The sequence below is a fragment of the Nerophis lumbriciformis genome, linkage group LG33 (assembly GCF_033978685.3).
Source record: "Nerophis lumbriciformis linkage group LG33, RoL_Nlum_v2.1, whole genome shotgun sequence".
Taxonomy (NCBI): Eukaryota; Metazoa; Chordata; class Actinopteri; order Syngnathiformes; family Syngnathidae; genus Nerophis; species Nerophis lumbriciformis.
The window spans coordinates 24,184,948-24,212,750 of NC_084580.2; the positions used below are offsets into that span (position 1 = coordinate 24,184,948).

At 44.0% G+C, this 27,803-nt stretch overlaps 1 protein-coding gene across 3 annotated transcripts in view; it reads left to right on the forward strand.

The window, feature by feature from the left end:
• LOC133575713 (uncharacterized) overlaps positions 1-27,803 on the forward strand; it is a 177,242-nt gene that overhangs the window by 139,579 nt on the left and 9,860 nt on the right. The window contains exon 1 of one of the 3 annotated variants that reach the window (XM_061928499.2): positions 16,985-17,441. The exons of 1 other annotated variant lie outside the window; for it this stretch is intronic. In XM_061928499.2, coding sequence (XP_061784483.1) covers positions 17,255-17,441 — 187 coding nt within the window. In that variant the 5' untranslated portion in view covers positions 16,985-17,254. Of the gene's footprint in view, positions 1-16,984; positions 17,442-24,143; positions 24,271-27,803 lie in introns of those variants that run through there. One more of the 3 variants, XM_061928500.1, reaches the window with a different exon arrangement.

Sequence of the window (27,803 nt, forward strand, 5' to 3'; positions counted from 1 at the left end):
CTCTTTCAACCCTTGGTGCTTCTCAAGGATTTCGTGTTCCTTCTTCCTGATGTTGGCGTCAGCTGGGACCGCCACATCTATCACCACCACCCTTTTCTGCTTTTTGTCCACCACCACTTTGTCTTGTTGCTTAGCCACAAGCTGTTTGTCAGTCTGTAGTATATATATTTATATATATTTATATATCTGTGATTGATGAAATGATTCCCAATTCACAGGTGTTGATATTGACAGACCGTTACCAGGCAACAATACACTTTATTACAAAATGGAAAAAGTCAATAGAACATTGTCATGCAGCGATATAAAGTATATTGAACAAAAATATAAACGCAACACTTTTGTTTTTTGTCGAACTCAAAGATGTAAAACTTTTACTACATACACAAAGGTCCTATTCCTCTCAAATATTGTTCAAAAATCAGTCTAAATCTGTGTTAGTGAGCATTTCATCTTTGCCAAGAAAATCCATCACACCTCACGGGTGTGGCATATCAAGATTCTGATTAAACAGCATGATTATTGCACAGGTGTTCCTTCGGCTGCCCACAGGGAAATCTGTGAAACGGGCTTGTTTTTCCTGACCTAACGTACATTCCGCTCTACCACGGTATTGAGCACTGTATAGCAGATAAACCACAGAAACCTTGACTATATATATATATATATATATATATATATATTTAACGCATACACTTCCCTTACCTGTTTGATATATTTTATTATTCTAATACAATACATAATATTACTAAAATACTTTGTTATTATTGTATATAATTCTGTTTTGATTAGCAAACAGCAGGTTTCTAATGATATTGCACACTGAGTCTCTCACACTGAATCTTTATTTTGGTATGAAAACCTGCATTTTTAATCTTTAATTTAAACATGTTTTATGATATCATTGTCCTTTCCATCCTTACACTTTCCATCATTGTAACTGAGCTACTGTGTTGAACAATTTCCCTTGTGGATCATTAAAGTTTGTCTAAGTCTAAGTCTAATAAATATGCGTCTGGCATTATTAGTCAAGCAAAAAGCTTGAAACTCAGTTTAAAAGTGAGTTAATTATGGTGATTTTAATAAGTGATAGACTTCATTGGACTAGTGCAGTAAATATGCAGTAAATGCTTAAATGACGTAATGACACATCTCGCGAGAACAGAGCAGTACTGTTGTAACGTCAAGTGTGCTAACTGTCGTGAAAGCACATCGACGAAGAAAGAAGGGAACAGGACGCTAATAAGTCAGTCTTATTATTTGTTCTCCAGTTTTTAGATATTTATGTCATATGAAAATACATCTTTGATTCTTTATTTAGGGACAAGATCGTCTCGGTGCGCGAGAAGCATTTTGCCGCGTTTCGTGCTGACTGGGCTTGTCAGTTAGCTTAGCTCGCTAGTTAGCTTAGCTCGTTAGCTGCTAACAGAAGACACAGAAGTTATCAACACATCGCTAAGTAGAGATCAAGTGTGAGAGTAAAGTGTTGTGATTGTGTGAAAATGTCTACATTACACATGTTGAGAGCGTTGGTGGATCAGCGACTAACTGCTGCCGCCGAGGAAATATTTGTAGTGTTAGAAAGAACGATAGCAGAATACGAGGCGGAACTTTCTAGAACAAAAGAGGAGAACAATCAACAACTGGACGCTGTTTTCAAGAAACATCAAGTTGTGTTACACAGAACAGGTTTGTTGCCTTCTTACTCTCACATCTTTACTAACTTTATATTTGATTATTGACAAGAACGTGACATTTGGAATATAAAGCATACTCACAATGACAGAAAACAAAATGTCGGCTTGCAACATGCTTAGAGTTACATTTATTTTATTATTTTATAAAAACATCAATGACTAGCTTATGTTACCATTAGTGGTTTAACAGAACGCACACATATATACATATATACTGTATATATATATATATATATATATATATATGCATCCATCCATCTTTTTCGGCTTATCCGAGGTCGGGTCGCGGGGGCAGCAGCCTAAGCAGGGAAGCCCAGACTTCCCTCTCCCCAGCCACTTCGTCCAGCTCTTCCCGGGGGACCCCGAGGCGTTCCCCGGCCAGCCGGGAGACATAGTCTTCCCAACGTGTCCTGGGTCTTTTCCGTGGCCTCTTACCGGTCGGACGTACCCGAAACACCTCCCTAGGGAGGCGTTCGGGTGGCATCCTGACCAGATGCCCGAACCACCTCATCTGGCTCCTCTCCATGTGGAGGAGCAGCGGCTTTACTTTGAGCTCCTCCCGGATGACAGAGCTTCTCACCCTATCTCTAAGGGAGAGCCCCGCCACCCGGCGGAGGAAACTCATTTAGGCCGCCTGTACCCGTGATCTTGTCCTCTCCCTTACATGTCCCTTGGCAAGTTTACCTGCAATAAAGCGCTTTTGGTAGCCATCCACAAGCTTCTGCTTGAATTTTTGACCACTCCTCTTGACAAAATTGGTGCAGATCAGAATCGGAATCAGAATCGTTTTTTTTCCATTGTTTGAGAACGGGTTCACAAACTAGGATTTTTTCTTGGTGCAATGGTGCAAAATAAAAGACATATAACACAGATTTGGTAATAACAAGGTGCTGTAACTGAGCTATCAGACCTTGTTATAGACTTAGAAGGAATTCTAGGGAGCTACTGTTAGGAGTTATTGTTCATGTGCCTGATGGCCGAGGGGAAAAAACTGTTCAGGTGGCGGGAGGTGTGGGTCTGGATGGACCGTAGTCTCCTGCCTGAGAGGAGAGGGGAGAATAGTTTGTGTCCAGGGTGAGAAGAGTCAGCTGTGATCCGACCCACACGCCTCCTGGTCCTGGAGGAGAACAAGTCCTGGAGGGATGGGAGCTTGCATCCAATCACCTTCTCAGCAGCACGTACCATGCGCTGCAGGCGATGTTTTTCCTGGACTGTGGCGCCAGGAAACCACACGGTGATGGAGGAAGTCAGGATGGACTCAATGATGGCTGAGTAAAACTGCACCAGCATCTCGGTCAGCACCTTAAGTTTCCTCAGCTGCCGCAGGAAGTACATCCTCTGCTGGGCCTTCTTGATGAGGGAGCTGATGGTCGACTCCCACTTGAGGTCCTGGGTGATGGTGGTGCCCAAGAAACGGAAGGAGTCCACGGGACAAGAGAGCGGGACTACATGCTAGGCTAAAGGCTAGAGCTACACGACCACCATTACCTAGCCTGCTGCTAGCTAACGTGCGCTCGCTTGACAACAAGCTGGATGAGCTGAGAAGCAGGATTACATCCCAGCGTGAACTGAGAGAATGCTGTGCTCTTATTTTCACGGAAACCTGGCTTTCGGACAACATCCCAGACTCTGCCATCCAGCTAGCAACGCACTCAGTCTACCGTGGAGACCGGACAAAGGCCTCAAGAAAGGCGAGAGGCGGCGGCATCTGTGTTTACGTGAGTAGCAGCTGGTGCTCGGACGTACAGGTGGTTGAAAGACACTGCTGGGACAACATTGAGTTTTTGATGGTGAAATGCAGACCTTTTTATCTGCCAAGGGAGTTTAGTGCAGTGTTTATACTGTCTGTTTACATCCCCCCACAGGCGGACTCCACTACAGCGCTAAAGCTCATGCATGACGTCATCAGTAAACAAGAGATCGCACACCCCGATGCTGCGTTCACGGTAGCTGGGGATTTTAACCACCGCAACCTAAAGAGTGTCCTCCCGAAGTACCATCAGTTTGTGAACTTTCCTACGAGGGAAAAAAACATTTTGGACCAAGTATATTGCAACGTGAGGGGAGCCTACAAGGCTATACCCAGACCACACTTTGGGCTATCTGATCACATCTCAGCTTTTCTATATCCAGCATACAGACAGCACCTCAAGCAAGCCCCCCCAGTGAGAAAAACTGTTAAAGTGTGGAATGAAGACACTGAACTAGTGCTTCAGGACTGCTTTGGGAGTACAAACTGGGACATGTTCAAAACTGCTGCTCAGAGGGATGACGATACTGTGGACATAGTGGCTACATCAGCACATGTGTGGAAAACATTGTGCCCACAAAACAATACAAGATATACCCAAACCAAAAACCCTGGATTAACCGTGATGTTCGGTCCAAGCTACATGCCCGCTCCACTGCATTTGTCTCAGGCAACGCTGAGGACTACAAGAAGGCCAGATATGACCTGCGTAAATCCATCAGCGAGGCCAAGGGACAATACAGACAAAAGCTGGAGGGATTCTACTACACCGCAGATTCCCGGCGCATGTGGCAAGGACGGCAACACATCACAGACTACAAGCAGCGAGGTCACAAACAGCCAACGCTCACTGCCAGATGAGCTGAATGAGTTCTGCGCCCACTTCGAGGTCCTCAACACCAACCAACAGAGAGGGGTTCTGACCACGGAACGCATGCAGGACCCACCACTCACTGTGACAACAGCGGAGGTACGTACAGTTCTGAGGAGAACAAACCCACGGAAGGCAGACAACATCCCTGGCCAGGCCCTCAGGGTGTGTTCATCAGAGCTGGCTGACGACGTACTTGCTGACATATACAACTTGTCACTAGCACAAGCTGTTGTGCCCACCTGCTTCAAGACCACCACCATCGTGCCCCTGCCAAAGAAAAACACTGTGACCTCTCTGAATGACTATCGCCCTGTTGCACACACCCCAATAGTGATGAAGTGCTTCGAGAGGATAGTCATGTCACACATCAAAAAGACCATCCCAGACACACTGGACCCTCTACAGTTTGCCTACCGGCAGAACCGGTCCACTGAGGATGCAGTTCACACCGTCATCTACACCACCCTCACCCACTTAGAGGGCAAGGACACCTATGCCAGGCTATTATTCATCGACTACAGCTCTGCTTTTAACACGGTCATCCCACAAAAACTCACTGCTAAACTCCATACACCGGCTCTCTGTGACTGGCTCCTGAACTTTCTCACAAACTGGCCCCAGTCAGTCAGAATCGGCAACCAGACATCAAGCACAAAGGTTCTAAGCATAGGGACCCCCCAAGGCTGCGTGCTGACCCCCCTATTGTACACCCTCTTCACACATGACTGGTGGTTCTCCCAGAACAACACCAGTATCATCAAGTTTGCAGACGATACTACGGTCGTCGGACTGATCACCGGGGGAGCTGAGGCAGCGTACAGAAGGGAGGTAGCGGAACTGGTGGCCTGGTGTCAGGATAATAATCTCTCCTTGAACACAGACAAGACCAAGGAGATGATTATTGACCCACGGAGAAGGAGTGCACAGTACACACCTCTGTACATAGGGGGGGACAAAGGTGGACAGGGTGAAAACCTTTCAATTCCTCTGGACCCACATCAGCGAGGACCTCACCTGGGATCACAACACCCAACAAACAATAAAGAAAGCCCAGCAGTGACTGTACTTCCTAAGAAGGCTGAGAAAATTTGGCATGCCACCTAAAATTCTCAGCAACTTCTATAGAAGTACGGTTGAGAGTGTCCTTACCAGCTCAATCACGGTCTGGTATGGAAACTGCACTGCTAAGGACAGGAAGGCACTCCAGCGAGTGATTAAAACTGCTCAGTACATATCAGGGGCAGCCTTCCCCTCACTACAGGACATGTACTCTACCAGGAGAGCACACAACATCATAAAGGACAGTACGCAGTCTCTTCAGCCTCCTACCATCAGGCAGACGATACAGGAGCCTGAAATCCAGGACTACGAGACTGACAAACAGTTTCTACCCACAGGCCATCAGGCTTGTGAATGCTAACTTGTCAATTAATTAATAAGAACAGACCTAACTGCTTGGCATCTCTGCCTGTCGCACCTCCTCCAGTGCACTTGGAGGTCAGCTGCAGGGTCGTCAGCTGGTGCCACCGTTCACTGATGTTTCGCCCCCAAGCCAGGACACCTCGCGATGGGGGGGCAGTGGCTAAGCGGGGAAGTCTCCCCGCGCCACTCCCTGCAACTGACCTCAATGGGGTGTTGAGCCCCAAGTGTTGTCCCTCCTTCTTAGCCACATCCAGAAACTTGCCTTCTCTGCCTCCTCTGCCAACTCCTTGATGGCCCTCCTCAGGTTGGAACCGGTCATTCCCGCCGCACGCAGGAGCCGGGTTGCAGAACCTCCTACGAAGCCCCTGCATCCGATCTCCACGGGGTGAATGGACGCAGACCAGCCTCCCCCCTTGCAGTCCTCTGCCAGGTCGCTGTACTTTGACCGTTTGAACTCATGTGCTACTGGTATTCCCTCCTCCCATGGCACGGTTAGTTCAATGATGAGGACTTTCTTAGCAGCTGAGGACCACATCACAACGTCTGGTCTTAGCGTTGTCTGTATTACCTCAGTTGGGAAGACTAGCTGCTTGTCCAGGTCAACGCGCATCTCCCAGCCCTTACCAGGGGTAAGCAGAAGTGATGATCTTCCCGCCTCTGTCTTCTGTCCTACCTCTCCTGGTTTGATGAAAGTGATGTTTGGCCGATGGGGATCTGTGGCGTTGTTTGCCCCGACTCTGCATCTCTCCAACAGCTCTGCCAACTTCCTCAGCACCTGATTGTGTCGCCACCGGAAGCGCCCCTGCGTTAGCGCAACGTTGCAACCTGAAAGGATGTGTTTGAGTCCTGCATGTAAATGTTAGCTCCCCCCCCACCCCCTCCGCCCGTTTTACTTTTGTCTTTTTGAACAAAAGACAGCTACCATGACCACCCCTGAACCGTGAACCATCACTGTAGACACTTTTCACCTTTGATCACTAAAGACACTTTAACTGCTGCTGTGACCCAAGGTCACCTCCATATTTATACTGTTGACTGTCAATCAAAATGTGCAATAATGTTATGTTACTTACTGTGCCTTGTATATACAGTTTTATTTTTATTTTTTATTTTTAGCTAAGTACCGTGTGACTTGTTGAAGGGTGGACTAGCAAAGTAAGATTTTCATTGTACGGCAAACTGTCTGTTTAACTGTGCATATGACAATAAACAATCTGGAATCTTGAATCTTATAGGTAGACGCAGCATTGGCTGCTGTGACGCGAGAAATTCGGCCGCCATCTTGAAGTGGTGATGAGGAGCCGGCCAGCAGCCTAAACTGACCGTTGACAGGTAGAAAACAAAGATGGTGTTCAGCTTTTTCCTACTCAAATGAGCGGACTGTTGAAAATAGGAATCGGGGGATTACTTTTCACAAGTAAGATTTAACATTAACGTACTATTGGTTGTATTTTGTGAAAATAATATTACCATAGAGTAATATCGCTAAAATCCGTTCTATTTTATCCACTAGCGACGCTGAGATCATTATTCATGCGTTCGTTACGTCTCGTCTCGACTACTGTAACGTATTATTTTCGGGTCTCCCTATGTCTAGCATTAAAAAATTACAGTTGGTACAAAATGCGGCTGCTAGACTTTTGACAAGAACAAGAAAGTTTGATCATATTACGCCTATACTGGCTCACCTGCACTGGCTTCCTGTGCACTTAAGATGTGACTTTAAGGTTTTACTACTTACGTATAAAATACTACACGGTCTAGCTCCGTCCTATCTTGTCGATTGCATTGTACCATATGTCCCGGCAAGAAATCTGCGTTCAAAGAACTCCGGCTTATTAGTGATTCCCAGAGCCCAAAAAAAGTCTGCGGGCTATAGAGCGTTTTCTATTGGGGCTCCAGTACTATGGAATGCCCTCCCGGTAACAATTAGAGATGCTACCTCAGTAGAAGCATTTAAGTCCCATCTTAAAACTCATTTGTATACTCTAGCCTTTAAATAGCCCCCCTGTTAGACCAGTTGATCTGCCGTTTCTTTTCTTTTCTCCTCTGCTCCCCTTTTCCTTGAGGGGGGGGCACAGGTCCGGTGGCCATGGATGAAGTGCTGGCTGTCCAGAGTCGGGACCCGGGGTGGACCGCTCGCCTGTGCATCGGGTGGGAACATCTCTGCGCTGCTGACTCGTCTCCGCTCGGGATGGTGTCCTGCTGGCCCCACTATGGACTGGACTCTTACTATTATGTTGGATCCACTATGGACTGGACTCTCACAATATTATGTCAGACCCACTCGACACCCATTGCTTTCGGTCTCCCCTAGAGGGGGGGGGGTTACCCACATATGCGGTCCTCTCCAAGGTTTCTCATAGTCATTCACATCGACGTCCCACTGGGGTGAGTTTTTCCTTGCCCTTATGTGGGCTTTGTACCGAGGATGTCGTTGTGGCTTGTGCAGCCCTTTGAGACACTTGTGATTTAGGGCTATATAAATAAACATTGATTGATTGATTGATTGATAGAGTTGAGAAGGAGCAAAGATCTTCAATATTTGTATGTGAAATTCACAAAGAAATCTTCTGGGGGAGGATGACCCCCCTAAAGGGGTTTGGATTACTAACTTAAAACAAAATCCACCAGCCGCCCCTGATTATGATGTATTCTCATTTTAGGCAAAGTATAAGACAATACTTTCTTAACAGTATAATTGCAACCAGGAATAAGTCTTCAAGTAACAATATTCAAATACTAACATTGTTGGGTAAGACAGAATTTGGCTTTATTCTGAATCCAGTGAAACAGATTGGTGGTTTTAGCTGATATAAAGACTTTCAGGTGTTTATATATATGTTTTTGTTTAAGTATTTGGCAGACGCTTTTATCCAAAGCGACCTACATAAAAAAAATACATATAAAACAATGACTGTAAACATGATCATTTAAGGGAAGAATGTAATATAAAATATCAATACAAAGTGTCAAGACAGAATAAACTCTCTGCTGCTGCAGCAACAGAGATACAGTCTATAAGATATATAGATATCTAATGTATTCATACATTGTTTATGTAGGATATACGCATGTTTATATAACCTAATCATATTGTTTCTTCAATTTAAGAATAGCTGACCGTTTTTCCCCCCTTCTCTGGGATTATATTCCCAGTTTTGATCTCGGACGTCTGGTCACTTATAGCCAGTGTTGGGTTAGTTACTGAAAACCAGTAACTAGTCCCTGTATAATCAGTGCCAGAGCTTGGTCCGCATTGCTGGCAGTAAGTCGGACACGTTTCCAGTGAGGGTTGGACTCCGCCAAGGCTGCCCTTTGTCACCGATTCTGTTCATAACCTTTATGGACAGAATTTCTAGGCGCAGTCAGGGCGTTGAGGGGATCTGGTTTGGTGGCTGCATGATTAGGTCACTGCTATTTGCAGATGATGTGGTCCTGATGGCTTCCTCCGGCCAAGATCTTCAGCTCTCACTGGATCGGTTCGCAGCCGAGTGTGAAGCGACTGGGATGGGAATCAGCACCTCCAAGTCCGAGTCCATGGTTCTCTCCCGGAAAAGGGTGGAGTGCCATCTCCGGGTTGGGGAGGGGATCTTGCCCCAAGTGGAGGAGTTCAAGTACCTCGGAGTCTTGTTCACGAGTGGGGGAAGAGTGGATCGTGAGATCGACAGGCGGATCGGTGCGGCGTCTTCAGTAATGCGGATGCTGTATCGATCCGTTGGGGTGAAGAAGGAGCTGAGCCGGAAGGCAAAGCTCTCGATTTACCGGTCGATCTATGTTCCCATCCTCACCTATGGTCATGAGCTTTGGGTCATGACCGAAAGGACAAGATCACGGGTACAAGCGGCCGAAATGAGTTTCCTCCGCCGAGTGGCGGGGCTCTCCCTTAGAGATAGGGTGAGAAGCTCTGTCATTCGGGGGGAGCTCAAAGTAAAGCCGCTGCTCCTCCACATGGAGAGGAGCCAGATGAGGTGGTTCGGGCATCTGGTCAGGATGCCACCCGAACGCCTCCCTAGGAAGGTGTTTCGGGCACGTCCGACCGGTAGGAGGCCACGGGGAAGACCCAGGACACGCTGGGAAGACTATCTCTCCCGGCTGGCCTGGGAACGCCTCGGGATCCCCCGGGAGGAGCTGGACGAAGTGGCTGGGGAGAGGGAAGTCTGGGCTTCCCTGCTTAAGCTGCTGCCCCCGCGACCCGACCTCGGATAAGCGGAAGAAGATGGATGGATGGATGGATAGTTACAGTTACTAGTTACTTTATTTCAAAAGTAACTCAGTTACTAACTCAGTTACTTACACCAAAAAGTAATGCGTTACTGTGAAAAGTAACTATTTAGTTACTTATTTTTTTCTCCTTTTTTTTTTTTTAAGGCTCCCATTAATACCCCTTTAGCCTTCATGTCAGTACTGTTATTGCACTGGAGAATAATACAATGTGTTGATCAACTTGACATGCATTTGCATCACTGAACTCTGCTAAGCAATGTGCTCTACATACAACACGCAAAGACAAAGATATGTTTCAAAGGGCCAATTTATTTCAGGCCACGACAAATTGACAAAACTATTTGAAATAGCTGCAACATAACATACATAAGTAACAAACCGCATAATAACAACATAGCTGTAAACAGGCCCGGCCCTAACCAATCTGGCGCCCTAGGCAAGATTTTAGGTGGCGCCCCCCCACATCGGCAGTGAAGTGTATATACTCACAAGAACCCGAATAGCTTTGTCTTTGACCTTTTTTTTTTTACTTACAACTATACCTAATATATAAAGGGGTGGAAAAGTGACTATTACCTGCAGGGCAAACATTAGCTAACCAGAAGGCAATAACAATGTAAACAAAAAACACCTGCTTGAGAGAGACCTAATACAAACATTTATATGCACGTACAACACTTAGAACTTTTAGCATATCAGTATGTGGAATTAAATTATGGAATAGATTAAGTAAAAAAGTTAAAAATTGTACTGATATGATCCAGTTTAAGAGGTTGTTCAAAATAATAGTGCTTACAGAGTACAAAGAAGAAGAATTATGAGAAATACTTTCAACCTTATTGAAAATAAGATATGGGCGTGATGTGGTAACAAATAATATTTCTATTAAATAGGCTTTACTTTGCATTTTAATTAACGTGGGATTATTTTTTGTATTTAGAAATAATAGTACCAACTTTTTTTCTTTCTTTTTTTTCTCCCAACATTTGTGGCACTGGCGTGGCGCCCCCTGATGGACGGCGCCCTTAGCATTTGCCTATACGGCCTATGCCACGGGCCGGCCCTGGCTGTAAAGCTGGCTTCACCCAAGGAAGGCACACATGACATACACAAAGCCTAATCAGGCATTTTTTTTCTCTCTCAAGGAATTGTGAAATAAAATCATGTATTCAGGAGATCAACACTGTAGTGAAGCCCAGAAGACTCTACACATTTCCCCAGTTTTAGTTTAGAGATAAGGAAAGATTGGCCTGGCCCACTAGCATCCCTCTTTATGTTTGTGAACTTTATAGTCTATACATTTAGAGTGATGTGATAATCAAACACTCTAGAAGTCTAGAATGAAATAGTATATAAGAGAATTGACAGTGTGTACCAGAGGTGTGGACTCGAGTCACATGACTTGGACTCGAGTCAGACTCGAGTCATGAATTTGATGACTTTGGACTCGACTTGACAAAATGTAAAAAGACTTGCAACTCGACTTCGACTTTAACATCAATGACTTGTGACTTCACTTGGACTTGAGCCTTTTGAATTGACATGATTTGACATGACTTGCTACTTTCCCCAAAACCCAAAGATGAAAAAGTTATTCGGGAGCGCTCCGTATTTTTCATTGTGTACTTGTCTATCAGCGTTGCGTGTGTCAGCTGGTGTGCTCTCAGTACAACAGCCAATCAAATTAGATCTACTTTGTTTTCATCACACAGCATTCATCCAATCAAATTGCAGGACAACCAACGAAGAAGACATGTCCAAACCACACGCCAGTGAACAAAAAATGATACCTAAAATAATTTCGTTTGGGTATAAAAATTACGAGGTGGTCACAAAACGGTTTGCAGTATGCAACACATGCGGTTTGAAAATGACTGATGGAGAGGCAACAACTTCCAACTTCGTCCGGCATTTGAAGTTGCACAAAGAACGGTAAGTTTTGAATGTAAGATAACGTTTATTGGCTAAGTAACGTGACTTTTATTTGCTGTGTAGTTAAATCAGTGAGGCTGTAAACTCACTGCTAACGTTATAACGTTATTGCAAACACGGGAATCTGTTGCAGTTCACTACCTTATTCATACTTTTTGTTCAGTGATTTTTTTTTAAGCAGGGTTACGTTAGTCAATATATCACACGTAACGTTAGACGGCTGTCAGCAGCACCGCGTATTTTAGCCACCTAAAAAAAGACAAAAATAGTAAAATAAAGGTCAGTTAAAATGTATACTATATTATGAATATGTGTACCGTTTTAGCTAGCTTTCTGACATACTGTTGGTTGTTTACCTCAGTGGTCCCCAACCACCGGGCCGCGGCCCGGTACTGGTCTGTGGATCGATTGGTATCGGGCCGCACAAGAAATAATTTTTATTTTTTTTATTTTTTTTATTAAATCAACATAAAAAACACAAGATACACTTACAAGTAGTGCACCAACCCAAAACAACTCTCTCCCCCCTTTTGTTCTGGGCATTGAACATGAAGACTCTTCCTTCACTGTTCCGAGTGGCCATGAGAGTCTTGGCAGTGCCTGCCTCCAGTGCTCCAGTGGAGCGAGTTTTCAGCCATGGTGGCATCATACTACGCCCCCATCGTGCACAAATGACTGACAGACTCTTGGCTAATTTGGTCTTTTGCAGATGCAATGCAGCATAGGGCCCTGACATATAAAAAGTACAACTTTTTTGTTATGTTCACGTATATGTCATGTTTTTTCAATGTTAACACTTTTGTACAAATAAGTACATTTGCACTTTATTTTTCAATGTGTTTGTTCTGTAAAGGAATGAGTTAATGTTTAAAATGACTGGTTAATAGTGCTATTATAAAGTGCAATGTCAGCACTATTTTCTTTCCTGCAATTTAAAATGCACTTGTTTTAATAAATAAATACAGTGTTTGAAAAGCATAAACAATCTGTGTTAATATATTAGTCTGTGGTTAAAAGGACTTGAAAGGACTCGAAACTCAAAATGCAGGACTTAGGACTTGACTTGAGACTTTCCAGTCTTGAGTTTGGACTTGACTCGGGGCTTGCCTGTCTTGACTCGGGACTTGACTCGGACTTGAGGGCAAAGACTTGAGACTTACTTGTGACTTGCAAAACAATGACTTGGTCCCACCTCTGGTGTGTACCTTCAATGATGAGCAGAGGCAGAGTTTGGAGTGTTTTCTTGAGCTCGCTTTCCATGTTTATGTGCTCACTGTCCAGGTACTTGGAACATGTTTTCCCGTGCCATTTGTTGTTTGACGCCGGTATCATGCTAATTAGCTGCCAGAAAACGGGTGACTCCACTGTAGAAATAGCCTGCATGTCTTCTAGCACATACGCTGCAATGGCTCTATCAATGTTGTCCTGGCTAGCATTGCCTCCGTTAAAATCCTTAGGTGGAGGTGAAGTGGCATCGGAGTCTGTGTCTCTCTTTACTAGCTTCGTCAAAGCATGTTGCTTATGTGGCGTGGCGAAGTTGGGAGAGTGGCCAGTGCCAGCAATCTGAGGGTTACTGGTTCAATCCCCACCTTCTACCATCCTAGTCACGTCCGTTGTGTCCTTTAGCAAGACACTTCACCCTTGCTCCTGATGGGTCCTGGTTAGTGCCTTGCATGTGTCGGAGGCAGATATTTACATATATCCGAATTTAAGTTGTACTTCTTCCATTTCTTTGTCATATTTGAAAACAGCTCGTCTTTTCCACTTCTTCTCTTGATGCTCTGTCAGCAAGCAAACTCTGTGTGTTAACCTTGAGTTCTTTGGAATGTATTATGGCTAGGGAGACGTTGTGCTTTTGTTATGGCTAGGGAGGTGGAAGAAAAGAGAGGTTTTTGGCGTTGGGAAGAGAGACCATTTTGGGTGTGCGGGATAGAAGGTTCTAGGGTTAGACTGGTCTCAATCTAAAATGTATATTGTCAAAGCTTTGAGAATATATACAACAAAATACCTATTCTGTCTCTGGTGGTTTTTCAACTCAGCTTTAAGTGTCGGAAATGTTGTGTTTTAGTGTGTTCCTGCCTTCTCTGTTGTCTGCACCTGTGTTTTAGTGATTCATCCTCGGCGAGGTGCGGACCTGGTGACACACCTGCTCGCAATTAGCCCGCCAGTACTTAAGCTCATCACCTACAGCTTGACCTTGCTGGTCATTGCTTCCTGAACTCCGCACGTGCATGCACCTACTTCGCCTCATGGTACGTTGCTTTCCCTTGTCCTGTTATTGCTAACTTCTTTGTGTTTGTTCCCTAGCCTCCTTGAGGCAACAAAGACTTTATGCAGTACTTGGTGCACCCTGGCCTGCCCCCTGCCAACCACTGAGGAACCTGTTTTGTTAATATACATGGTGTGCACTTTTTGCCCCATCGCTCTTTGTTACATTTTTGGACTTATTAAATATATTACTTTTTGTATTTCAAACTTGCCTCCCGTCTCTGCATCCCGGGATCACCCCCCTTGACCAGTTCCTAACAGGAAAGAACTTGGGAGCGAATTGTGACTTGAATTCCCTGGGAGGAACAACTGGTCCAAAACGCAACCAAATGGCAGCTCCCGCCATCAGTGTGTGAATGTGTGTGTGAATGTGGAAATAGTGTCAAAGCGCTTTGAGTTCCTGAAAAAGGTAGAAAAGCTATACAAGTATAACCCATTTACCATTTATGTAGCTGTTTCAGCAGATTTGAATTGCTGTTTTGGGCAGTATTCCCGGGTGCGGTCAATGCTGCTACTCACTGCTCCCCTCACCTCCCAGGGGGTGATCAAGGGTGATGGGTCAAATGCAGAGAATAATTTCACCACACCTAGTGTGTGTGTGACAATCATTGGCACTTTAACTTTAAGTAGATGGGATCTTTGATCCAAGACACAACTTACATTTAACTAAAATGTCCTTTTCTTTGTGCTCGACAAAAGAAAAGTAGTGACAATGTCTCCATGTTAAGAAACTCGACTTCTGGCTTCGCCATGATGTCTTTTTAGTTGTTATGAGAGTAGCGTGTGTGTGTGTGTGTGGCCCTTTAAGAAATGACAGCATGTGAGGTGAGTGACGTCAGTGAGTGAGTGGGCGAGAGAGGTGAGGGAGCGCAACAGTGAGTGAGTGCAGGTGCTCTAGCTTGGTGGATGGCTACGTGCAAGACACCAATAAAGTCACAAAATTGCAACAAACCGCCTGCCTCGTCATTCACCCTCGAGTCCGGAGCTGTAAAGACCCACTGCCGGGTAAAGTGAAGGGTGTTAGCCCCGAAGTACATAGGCCCTGGAGGAACGTCTCCCCCGCGCTCCGCTCCTCGGTCGAGGAAAGCACGCCTTTTCTTTTCCTTGTGAGACAGAAGGACGACACTTCTTCTCTTTCTAGCCGATACTACATTAAAAAATAACGTAAAATAACGCAGTAACGCATCATGTAGTAACGGTAACTGAGTTACTGAATATAAAAAATAACGCGTTAGATTACTAGTTACCGCCGAAACTAACGGCGTTACAGTAACGCGTTAGTCCCAACACTGCTTATAGCATATAAGAATATTCTATTACTGTTAAGCAAACTGTGAATAATAAAACATGTGTCTTTTATCATAGCTACACGTATGACCAAAAAAACCGCGTGACAATCAGTGGTATTCAGTGAGGTAAGATGAATTAAATCATTGTTCCTGCCCAGGCCCGGCCCTAACCAATCTGGCGCCCTAGGCAAGATTTTAGGTGGCGCCCCCCCCCACATCGGCAGTGAAGTGTATATACTCACAAGAACCCGAATAGCTTTGTCTTTGACCTTTTTTTTTTTACTTACAACTATACCTAATATATAAAGGGGTGGAAAAGTGACTATTACCTGCAGGGCAAACATTAGCTAACCAGAAGGCAATAACAATGTAAACAAAAAACACCTGCTTAAAAGATCTAATACAAGGAATGTAAGGTGGGAGTACTGTAATTACCTAACGTTACATTATTATTTTCCATAACAATTTAGCCCCCTCCACAATATTAACCCGACGTTAAAACAGAACTAGCTATTTATTGATTAGCAATTGCCGAATCATGTAGCATTAGCTTAATGCTAAAAAGCCAGGTTACTATCACATTCTGTAACAGACAAATAATTTCATGTAGGCTAACGTTACCTACCTGCTACTTCTGTCTTTTCTCGTTTCTACTCCTCTTCTTTTCTCTTTTTTCTTCCTTGGGCACCTGACAGTTTTGGCCGTTTTGACATCTTGTGTTGATTTTTTGATGTGGTGACGTCCAAAAAGAGTCATGATACGGGAAGGGAGGGGGCGCACCGTGCGGGGGGAGGAGGGGGGGCGTAATGTTGTAACAAATAATATTTCTATTAAATAGGCTTTACTTTGCATTTTAATTAACGTGGGATTATTTTTTGTATTTAGAAATAATAGTACCAACTTTTTTTCTTTTCTTTTTTTTTTCTCCAACATTTGTGGCACTGGCGTGGCGCCCCGTGATGGGCGGCGCCCTTAGCATTTGCCTATACGGCCTATGCCACGGGCCGGCCCTGTTCCTGCCAAATGAATTGCACTGAGTGGAGCGGATCACCACTCCAAGATGGCGGCCCCGCGTCTCGTCAGCGCCAGCAGGCAGTAGCGCTCCATGCTGCGTACCCTGAGAAGATGTCTATGCCTGCGACATGTGATGTTTGAATGTTTTATTAATGTTTTGTATGAAAAATGGATTATCTAGGGATGAAAGGGAACAACCATAAAAACATGTGAAAGGGTAGATAAAATAAAAAAATCAGGCAGTAATATCGCTACAATTCCTACCACTTTCACTCTTGTCATTGCAATGAATGCCGCACGGGGGCGCCACTGAACCCCGTCATTAAAGGTTTGTTTGATATACTTTGAATTTTTTTTTTTTAGAAACAATACATTTTTTTATATCACATTGTTATTGAAATAAATATCAGATTAAAAAAAAAAAGCATGGTAACAGTAACAGCAGATAATATCTTATATAGAGATGCCTCTTCGTCCACTCGGATGTGACGTCATTCCCAGTTTCCGGGGTAAACGGAGTACGGCAGAACTGAACAGTCAGTCTTATTATTTGTTCTCCAGTTTGAAATATTTACGTCGTTTAAAATACATCTTTGATTTTTTATTCAAGGATAAAGTCGTCTCGATGCGCTAGAAGCACTGTGCCGCTTCTCCTGCTATCTTTGCTCGTTAGTTAGCTTAGCTCGCTAGTTAGCTTAGCTCGTTAGCTGCTAACAGAAGTTATCAACACATCGCTAAGTAGAGATCAAGTGTGAGACTAAAGTGTTGTGATTGTGTGAAAATGTCTACATTACACATGTTGAGAGCGTTGGTGGATCAGCGACTAACTGCTGCCGCTGAAGAAATATTTGTAGTGTTAAAAAGAACGATAGCAGAATACGAGGCGGAACTTTCTAGAACAAAAGAAGAGAATAATCAACTACTGGACGCCGTTTTCAAGAAACATCAAGTTGTGTTACACAGAACAGGTTTGTTGACTTCTTACTCACACATCTTTACTAACTTTATATTTGATTAATAACAAGAAAATGGCATTTGGAATATATAATATAATCACAATGACCAGTGGCGGAACAAGTCAGATCTGGGCCGGGGGTCAGGGGCCCCCTAAACTAGGGTTGTCCCGTATCCGATATTTGGATCGGATCGGCCGCCGATATTTGCCAAAAAAATGCGTATCGGCAAGGCATGGGAAAATGTCCAGATCCAGTTTAAAAAAAATCCCGGGTCCGTGTTTTTCAACGCACCGATTTAAATAATACATTCCACTTTTCTGCTGCTCCCTAATTTCCGTTCCGCATTTTCCAGCACACCTTCAACACATCCACAGGTCTGTGTCCTAACCGTTAAGACGGCCATGTGAATTAAAAAAAGTTACCGGTAAAAATGTCAGCTGTCTCCGTGCGATATAGAAAATGACTATATGGTGATATTGGAGTAGTTGCTTTTAGCTGCTGGCATTACACGACAGGCTCTTCTCACTCTTTTCTGTGTCTCCCTCTCACAGAGACATAAAACAAGCGCACCTTTTTACATAAGTCACATACTGTCACCATACTTGCCAACCCTCCCGGATTTTCCGGGAGACTCCCGAAATTCAGCGCCTCTCCCGAAAACCTCACGGGACAAATTTTCTCCCGAAAATCTCCCGAAATTCAGGCTAACCCACAATATAAAAAGCATACTTGCCCAATCACGTTATAACTGTAGAATGATGGAGGGCGAGTTCTTGGTTTCTTATGTGGGTTTATTGTTAGGCAGTTTCATTAACGTCCTCCCAGCGCGGCAACAACACACAACAACAGCAGTCACGTTTTTCGTCTACCGTAAAGCAGTTCGTCTGCCGTAAACAGCAATGTTGTGACACTCTTAAACAGGACAATACTGCCATCTAGTGCATTTGATGAAAGCACTTTTGTGCGTGCCACACATCAATGCATCATCAGAGAGGGTGTTCAGCATGGTTAGAAGCATAGTGACAGAGAATAGAACAAGGATGGACAATTCAACCTTTAACTCAACAATGAGTAGATGAGTGTTATGTGTGTGTATATGTGTAAATAAATGAACACTGAAATTCAAGTATTTATTTTATATATATATATATATATATATACAGTATATATATATATTAGAGATGCACGGTTTGCGGGCACAACCGCGGATTATCCGCGGATCGGGCGGATGAAATAAAAAAAAAGTAGATTTTATCCGCGGGTCGGGTCGGGCGGTTGAAATAAAAAAAAAATTAGATTTTAAATAGATTCAGGCGGGTGGCAGTTAAACCAATTGGGAAATATATATACATAGTTAAATGTTGTTACCCACATACGAAAAACGAGCAGGCACCTGCAGCATATGCCACAACAGAAGAAAAAAAAAGAAAAGAGATGGACACTTTTACGGAGCGGAGAAGGGACGCCTCGCCGGGGTCCGGGACCGAGGCCCCTTCCCCCGAGAGGGCCCCACCGGGAGCCGTAGCTGAGGCGATCCGCGAGAAGGGCCCGACGCACGTCCAGGGTCACCACCGCGCCCACCGCACCGACACTCTGCCTCGTCCGCCTTCGCCGCGGCCGGCGTCACGCGCAGCAGGTAAGCAGCTTACCTGCCCGCCACCCCCGTGGCCGGGGGCTCGTAACAGGGGTTACTCCGCGCGCTCCGCCCGCGCAGCTTACCTGCCCGCCACCCCTATTGCCGGGGGCGCGTAACAGGGGCCACTCCGCGCGCAGTGCGCTCACGAAAGGGGTGGGGCAAGCAGAACTGGCGCTGCGGGATGAACCGAACGCCGGGTTAAAGCGCCCGATGCCGACGCTCATCATACCCCAGAAAAGGTGTTGGTTGATATAGACAGCAGGACGGTGGCCATGGAAGTCGGAACCCGCTAAGGAGTGTGTAACAACCCACCTGCCGAATCAACTAGCCCTGAAAATGGATGGCGCTGGAGCGTCGGGCCCATACCCGGCCGTCGCCGGCAGCGAGACGCGCTTGGAGGTGCGCTCAGCGCGGCTCCCATATGATTGCGCACTGGTGTGCGTCTGGGTCGTGACAGCGTGGCACGCGGATGTCTGTGCTGCATTGGATCAGTCTCCTTTCTTTAACAGGCAAAAGCTTTATAACCTCACTAATGCCTTGCATCGTCTATATTAGATATATAACAACGGGCGGGTGCGGTTCTGATTAAATGTTAGTTCGTGTGGATGGCGGATGGTTGACGACTTTCTGATGCGGTTGCGGATGAAATAATTGCCTATCCGCGCATCTCTAATATATATATATATATATATATATATATATATATATATATATATATATATATATAATAAAATAAATTAAATAAATATATATATAAATATATATATATATAAGGGACGGCGTGGCGCAGTGGAAGAATGGCCGTGCGCGACCCGAGGGTCCCTGGTTCAATCCCCACCTAGTACCAACCTCGTCATGTCCGTTGTGTCCTGAGCAAGACACTTCACCCTTGCTCCTGATGGGTGCTGGTTAGCGCCTTGCATGGCAGCTCCCTCCATCAGTGTGTGAATGTGTGTGTGAATGGGTAAATGTGGAAGTAGTGTCAAAGCGCTTTGAGTACCTTGAAGGTAGAAAAGCGCTATACAAGTACAACCCATTTATCATTTATTTATATATATATATATATATATATATATATATATATATATGAAATACTTGACTTGGTGAATTCTAGCTGTAAATATACTCCTCCCCTTTTAGCCATGCCCCCACCCCGACCACGCCCACCCCCCTCCCCCCACCTCCCGAAATCGGAGGTCTCAAGGTTGGCAAGTATGACTGTCACGTCATACGTCACATACGTATACGCCCTCGCGGAGCAGAGAGGTAGCAGCATGGCTAACGTTAGCTGTGATGCTAGCGCAGCCGTGCGAGCAACGTTCCCTCTAAGGTGCGCGCCTGCGCAATTGCGCACTGCTCAAGCGTCCTCTGCGCACAGCAAGTCCAACCCATCTGAATTCTAAACAAAATAAAGACATTTATTCTGTGTAATTCTGCAATGCAACTCTGAGTGACGGTGACAACAAGCGGCCCTAACGGTGTTCGTCAACACCGTTCAATTACCGTATTTTCCGCACCATAAGCCGCCCTGGGTTATAAGCCGCGCCTTCAATGAACGGCATATTTCAAAACTTTGTCCACCTATAAGCCGCCCCGTGTTATAAGCCGCATCTAACTGCGCTAAAGGAATGTCAAAAAAACAGTCAGATAGGTCAGTCAAACATTAATAATATATTAAAAACCAGCGAGATGTGGGCGCGCATGGAGTCGTATATCAACATGGACGGAGCTGCGTGAAAAAAGCCACCCGGCCTCTTCGCGTAAACTTAAACTTACCTTAACCACTCGCTCATCTTTTCTTCATCCATCCATCCCTTCGAGTTAGCTTTTATGATGACGCCGGCTGGAAAGGTCTCTTTTGGCAAGGTCTTCCTTTTGAATATCACCATGGGTGGAAGTTTCTGGCCATTAGCATGGCAAGCTAGAACCACAGTGAAGGATGACTTCTCATTCCCTGTGGTGCGAATATTCACCGTACGTGCTCCCGTTGTATCCACAGTGCGGTTCACAGGAATATCAAAAGTCAGTGGAACCTCGTCCATGTTGATAATGTTCTCTGGCCGGATCTTTTTTTCAGCTATCTTGTTTTTACAATATGCACGGAAAGTAGCCAGCTTTTCTTGAAAGTCTTTAGGCAGTTGCTGTGAAATAGTAGTCCGTGTGCGGATGGAGAGATTGCGTCTTTTCATGAACCGGACCCATGTCGCTTAGTAGGAGCCATTTTGTGGTCTTTACAGATGTAAACACACAAAGGAAATGAAACGTAATATCCGCGCGCTTCTTCTTCTTCTACGCGGGCGGGTGGTTGCTTACAGTAGAAGAAGAAGCGCTTCCTGTGCTATGGGGGCGGGTGCTTACCTTGGCGGTTGCTTGCGTAGAAGAAGAAGCGCTTCCTGTTCTACCGGGAAAAAAGATGGCGGCTGTTTACCGAAGTTGCGAGATCGAAACTTTATGAAAATGAATCTTAATATTAATCCATATATAAAGCGCACCGGGTTAAAAGCCGCACTGTCAGCTTTTGAGTAAATTTGTGGTTTTTAGGTGCGGCTAATAGTGCGGAAAATACGGTACTCATTTTGTGCCGTACAAACCAACTTGTCATCTGTCGCCAACACGCATAGCACTAAGCCACTGGTGCGTTTATGGCCACACAAAAAGTCGGACAACTCAAACACCACACAAAGTTACACTATGACTCCCCAGTCATAGGTGTGCTTAATCTACTGTCATTTATTATTAATGTTAATTTATTGATATTAATCATGGACTGCGTGGGTTCCCTCCGGGTACTCCGGCTTCCTCCCACCTCCAAAGACATGCACCTGGGGATAGGCCCCTCCCACCTCCAAAGACATGCACCTGGGGATAGGCCCCTCCCACCTCCAAAGACATGCACCTGGGGATAGGCCCCTCCCACCTCCAAAGACATGTACCTGGGGATAGGCCCCTCCCACCTCCAAAGACATGCACCTGGGGTTAGGCCCCTCCCACCTCCAAAGACATGCACCTGGGGATAAGTTGATTGGCAACACTAAAATGGTCCCTAGTGTGTGAATGTGAGTGTGAATGTTGTCTGTCTATCTGTGTTGGCCCTGCGATGAGGTGGCGACTTGTCCAGGGTGTACCCCGCCTTCCGCCCGATTGTAGCTGAGATAGGCTCCAGTGCGGTAGAAAATGGATGGATGGAATCATGGAATGCTGTTCCTAGAGAAAGTTACAGGATTGCACACTTCATCCTATGCTTACATTTCATTGTGCAACATGAGGATGTTTAAAGGGGAACATTATCACAATTTCAGAAGGGTTAAAACCATTAAAAATCAGTTCCCAGTGGCTTATTATATTTTTCGAAGTTTTTTTCAAAATTTTACCCATCGCGCAATATCCCTAAAAAAAGCTTCAAAGTGCCTGATTTTAACCATCGTTATATACACCCGTCCATTTTCCTGTGACGTCACATAGTGAAGCCGACACAAACAAACATGGCGCATAGAACAGCAAGCTATAGCGACATTAGCTCGGATTCAGGCTCGGATTTCAGCGGCTTAAGCGATTCAACAGATTACGCATGTATTGAAACGGATGGTTGTAGTGTGGAGGCAGGTAGCGAAAACCAAATTGAAGAAGAAACTGAAGCTATTGAGCCATATCGGTTTGAACCGTATGCAAGCGAAACCGACGAAAACGACACGACAGCCAGCGACACGGGAGAAAGCGAGGACGAATTCGGCGATCGCCTTCTAACCAACGATTGGTATGTGTTTGTTTGGCATTAAAGGAAACTAACAACTATGAACTAGGTTTACAGCACATGAAATACATTTGGCAACAACATGCACTTTGAGAGTGCAGACAGCCCAATTTTCATCAATTAATATATTCTGTAGACATACCCTCATCCGCGCTCTTTTCCTGAAAGCTGATCTGTCCAGTTTTGGAGTTGATGTCAGCAGGCCAGGGAAGCTAGGGTCGATAAGGGGTTTAGCTCGCTCGTCTGCGGGAACAAACTGCCGCCATTGCTTGCCGTGCTAGCGAGGTCCTTTGTCCCTGAATTGCTCACACACTCCGGCAGATTCAATGGGGGTCTGGCGGCAGATTTCTTTGACTTTATGGTTGGAAATGCATCTGCTTTGAGTGTCGCAGGATATCCACACATTCTTGCCATCTCTGTCGTAGCATAGCTTTTGTCGGTAAAGTGTGCGGAACAAACGTCCAATTTCTTGCCACTTTGGCATCTTTGGGCCACTGGTGCAACTTGAATCCGTCCCTGTTGGTGTTGTTACACCCTCCGACAACACACCGACGAGGCATGATGTCTCCAAGGTACGGAAAACAGTCGAAAAAAACGGAAAATAACGGAGCTGATTCGACTCGGTGTTTGAGAAAATGGCGGATTGCTTCCCGATGTGACGTCACAACGAATAATAGAATAGCGTTTAATTCGCCAAAATTCACCCATTTAGAGTTCGGAAATCGGTTAAAAAAATATATGGTCTTTTTTCTGCAACATCGAGGTATATATTGACGCTTACATAGGTCTGGTGATAATGTTCCCCTTTAAGACTGTGGAGAGTGCTTCCAAGATGGACTTCCAGTGCCCCTTTAGCTTCGGACAAAGCCAAAACATGTGTATTAATGTTGCGTTCTCTAGGTTACATCTATCACATAATGAGTTAGTTTGGGGAAATGTTTTTGCTAGTTTTGCTTTTGAGAAGTGCACCCGGTGTACCACTTTAAAGGCCTACTGAAAGCCACTACTAGCGACCACGCAGTCTGATAGTTTATACATCAATGATGAAATCTTAACATTGCAACACATGCCAATAGCTTACTAAAGTGCAATTTTAAATATCCTGCTGAAAACGTCTCGATATGATGACGTCAGCGCGTGGAGGACATTTTGGGACAGCATGGTGGCCAGCTATTAAGTCGTCTGTTTTCATCGCAAAATTCCACAGTATTCTGGACATCTGTGTTGGTGAATCTTTTGCAATTTGTTCAATGAACAATGGAGACAGCAAAGAAGAAAGCTGTAGGTGGGAAGCGGCGTATTGCGGCCGACTGCGGCAACACAAACACGGCCGGTGTTTCATTGTTTACATTCCCGGAAGATGACAGTCAAGCTTCACCATTGGCCTGTGGAGAACTGGGACAACAGAGACTCTTACCAGGAGGACTTCGAGTTGGATGCGCAGACGCGGTACCGTGAGTACGCTTCCAAACATTTGATCGCTTGCCCGTACGTGCGTGCCGCTATGTGCATGTCACGTACGTAACTTTGGGGACTTTGGGGAAATATATGTGCTGTGTGAACTTTGGGGAGGTGAACGGTACTTTGGGCTGTGGGATTGAGTGTGTTGTGCAGGTGTTTGAGTTGTATTGGCGGGTTATATGGAGGTGTTTGTTATGCGGGATTAATTTGTGGCATATTAAATATAAGCCTGGTTGTGTTGTGGCTAATAGAGTATATATATGTCTTGTGTTTATTTACTGTTTTAGAATATCAGGTCCCACCCGCCTCTCACAGCATCTTCCCTATCTGAATCGCTCCCACTGCCCTCTAGTCCTTCACTCTCACTTTCCTCATCCACGAATCTTTCATCCTCACTCAAATTAATGGGGAAATCGTCGCTTTCTCGGTCCGAATGGCTCTCGCTGCTGGTGGCCATGATTGTAAACAATGTGCAGATGTGAGGAGCTCCACAACCTGTGACGTCACGCTACTCGTCTGCTACTTCCGGTACAGGCAAGGCTTTTTTTTATCAGCGACCAAAAGTTGCGAACTTTATCGCCGATGTTCTCTACTAAATCCTTTCAGCAAAAATATGGCAATATGGCGAAATGATCAAGTATGACACATAGAATGGACCTGCTATCCCCGTTTAAATAAGAAAATCGCATTTCAGTAGGCCTTTAAATTGGACCAGTGAGTGTCGTGCGCACATTGAAGATGAGTGAACCCTTTTCTCAATTTTTGCCCAGGGTACGTCATCTATTGATGTTTGGAGGTCTTGTTCCCATGCTGTTCTGATTCTTAGCATGGAAGTGCATTCTAATCCTGAGAGTAAATTAAGTATATGTGAGATTGCCCTCTTCTTTGTTGGATTTAAAGACATGATTTCATCTGTAGTTGATTTAGAGCAGGGGTGCTCACACTTTTTCTGCAGGCGAGCTACTTTTCAATTGATCAAGTCGTGGGGATCTACCTCATTCATATATATCATTTATATTTACTTATTTATGAAATATATGTTTTTGTTAACAAGTTAAAGGTGTTTAATAATTATGCAAGCATGTTTAACACATATAGTTAATATTGTTAACAAGTTAAAGGTGTTTAAAGATAATACAAGTATGTTTAATACATATAGTTAATATTGTTAACAAGTTAAAGGTGTTTAAAGATAATGCAAGCATGTTTAACACATATAGTTAATATTGTTAACAAGTTAAAGGTGTTTAAAAATAATACAAGCATGTTTAACACATATAGTTAATATTGTTAATACATTAAAGGTGTTTAATGATAATACAAGTATGTTTAACACATATAGTTAATATTGTTAACAAGTTAAAGGTGTTTAAAGATAATACAAGCATGTTTAACACATATAGTTAATATTGTTAACAAGTTAAAGGTGTTTAAAGATAATACAAGCATGTTTAACACATATAGTTAATATTGTTAACAAGTTAAAGGTGGTTAAAGATAAAACAAGCATGTTTAACACATATAGTTAATATTGTTAACAAGTTAAAGATGTTTAAAGATAATGCAAGCATGTTTAACACATATAGTTAATGTTGTTAACAAGTTAAAGGTGTTTAAAGATAATGCAAGCATGTTTAACACATATAGTTAATGTTGTTAACAAGTTAAAGGTGTTTAAAGATAATACAAGCATGTTTAACACATATAGTTAATATTGTTAACAAGTTAAAGGTGTTTAATGATAATACAAGCATGTTTAACACATATAGTTAATATTGTTAATACATTAAAGGTGTTTAATGATAATACAAGTATGTTTAATACATATAGTTAATATTGTTAACAAGTTAAAGGTGTTTAAAGATAATGCAAGCATGTTTAACACATATAGTTAATATTGTTAACAAGTTAAAGGTGTTTAAAGATAATGCAAGCATGTTTAACACATATAGTTAATATTGTTAACAAGTTAAAGGTGTTTAAAGATAATGCAAGCATGTTTAACACATATAGTTAATATTGTTAACAAGTTAAAGGTGTTTAAAGATAATACAAGCATGTTTAACACATATAGTTAATATTGTTAACAAGTTAAAGGTGTTTAAAGATAATGCAAGCATGTTTAACACATATAGTTAATATTGTTAACAAGTTAAAGGTGTTTAAAGATAATGCAAGCATGTTTAACACATATAGTTAATATTGTTAACAAGTTAAAGGTGTTTAATGATAATACAAGCATGTTTAACTCATATAGATTCCTTTCTTTCATGAAGACAAGAATATAAGTTGGTGTATTACCTGATTCTGATGACTTGCATTGATTGGAATCAGGCAGTGGTGATGATAACGTCCGCATTTTCGAATGGAGGAGAAAAAAAGTCCTCCTTTCTGTCCAATACCACATGAAAGTGGTTGGTTTTTGGCATCTTATTTGTCCAGCTTCCGTACTCCTTTGTATACACTTTACAAGAAATACATTGTCGGCAAACTCCGTAGCTTGCTAGCTTGTGCACGCCAGCTTTCTGAGACTCTTGTTTTGGTAGCGCAGGCAGGATGAAGCAGAGCTTTTATTGTGCAGCTGTGCAGTCGGTCTTTGGAGTTTTGACGACAGGTACGGCGCCAGAGTCTGTTGAAATAAAGCGTTTCTCGCCTTCCAGTCGGTAATTTTAATGATCTGGCAGGAGCCAGCGTCATCTCAGAAGACCCTCGGGTGCCGTGAATGTCAATCAAGTGACGAAAGTGACGTCATAGTGAAGATTTATGATCGCTCATTTTTAGGACTATTTTTTTAATGCCTGGCTGGCGATCGACTGACACACCCTCCGAGATCGACCGGTAGATCGCGATCGACGTAATGAGCACCCCTGATTTAGAGGGTTTGTTAGAGAACTGTGGAAGAACTGTTTTAACATAATCCCTTATCTGGAATTATCTAAATATATGGGAACTGGGTAGATTAAATTTCTTGGACAACTCCATAAAAGAGGCAAATATATTGTCTATAAAAAGATAATTGAAGCATTTCAAACCCCTTTGATGCCGCATATTAAAAGCCGTGTCAAGTGTTGAAGGTGGAAAGCAGTGATTTGATGCTACTGGGCTGAAAAGGCTCATTCCTTGCAGGTTCAAATGTTTTCTAAATTGACAGTTTATTTTGAGCGAGTGACTTAATACAGGATTAATGTTACCGTATTTTCCGCACCATAAGCCGCCCTGGGTTATAAGCCGCGCCTTCAATGAACGGCATATTTCAAAACTTTGTCCACCTATAAGCCGCCCCGTGTTATAAGCCGCATCTAACTGCGCTAAAGGGAATGTCAAAAAAACAGTCAGATAGGTCAGTCAAACTTTAATAATATATTAAAAACCAGCGTGATGTGGGCGCGCATGGAGTCGTATATCAACATGGACGGAGCTGCGTGAAAAAAGCCACCCGGCCTCTTCGCGTAAACTTACCTTAACCACTCGCTCATCTTTTCTTCATCCATCCATCCCTTCGAGTTAGCTTTTATGATGACGCCGG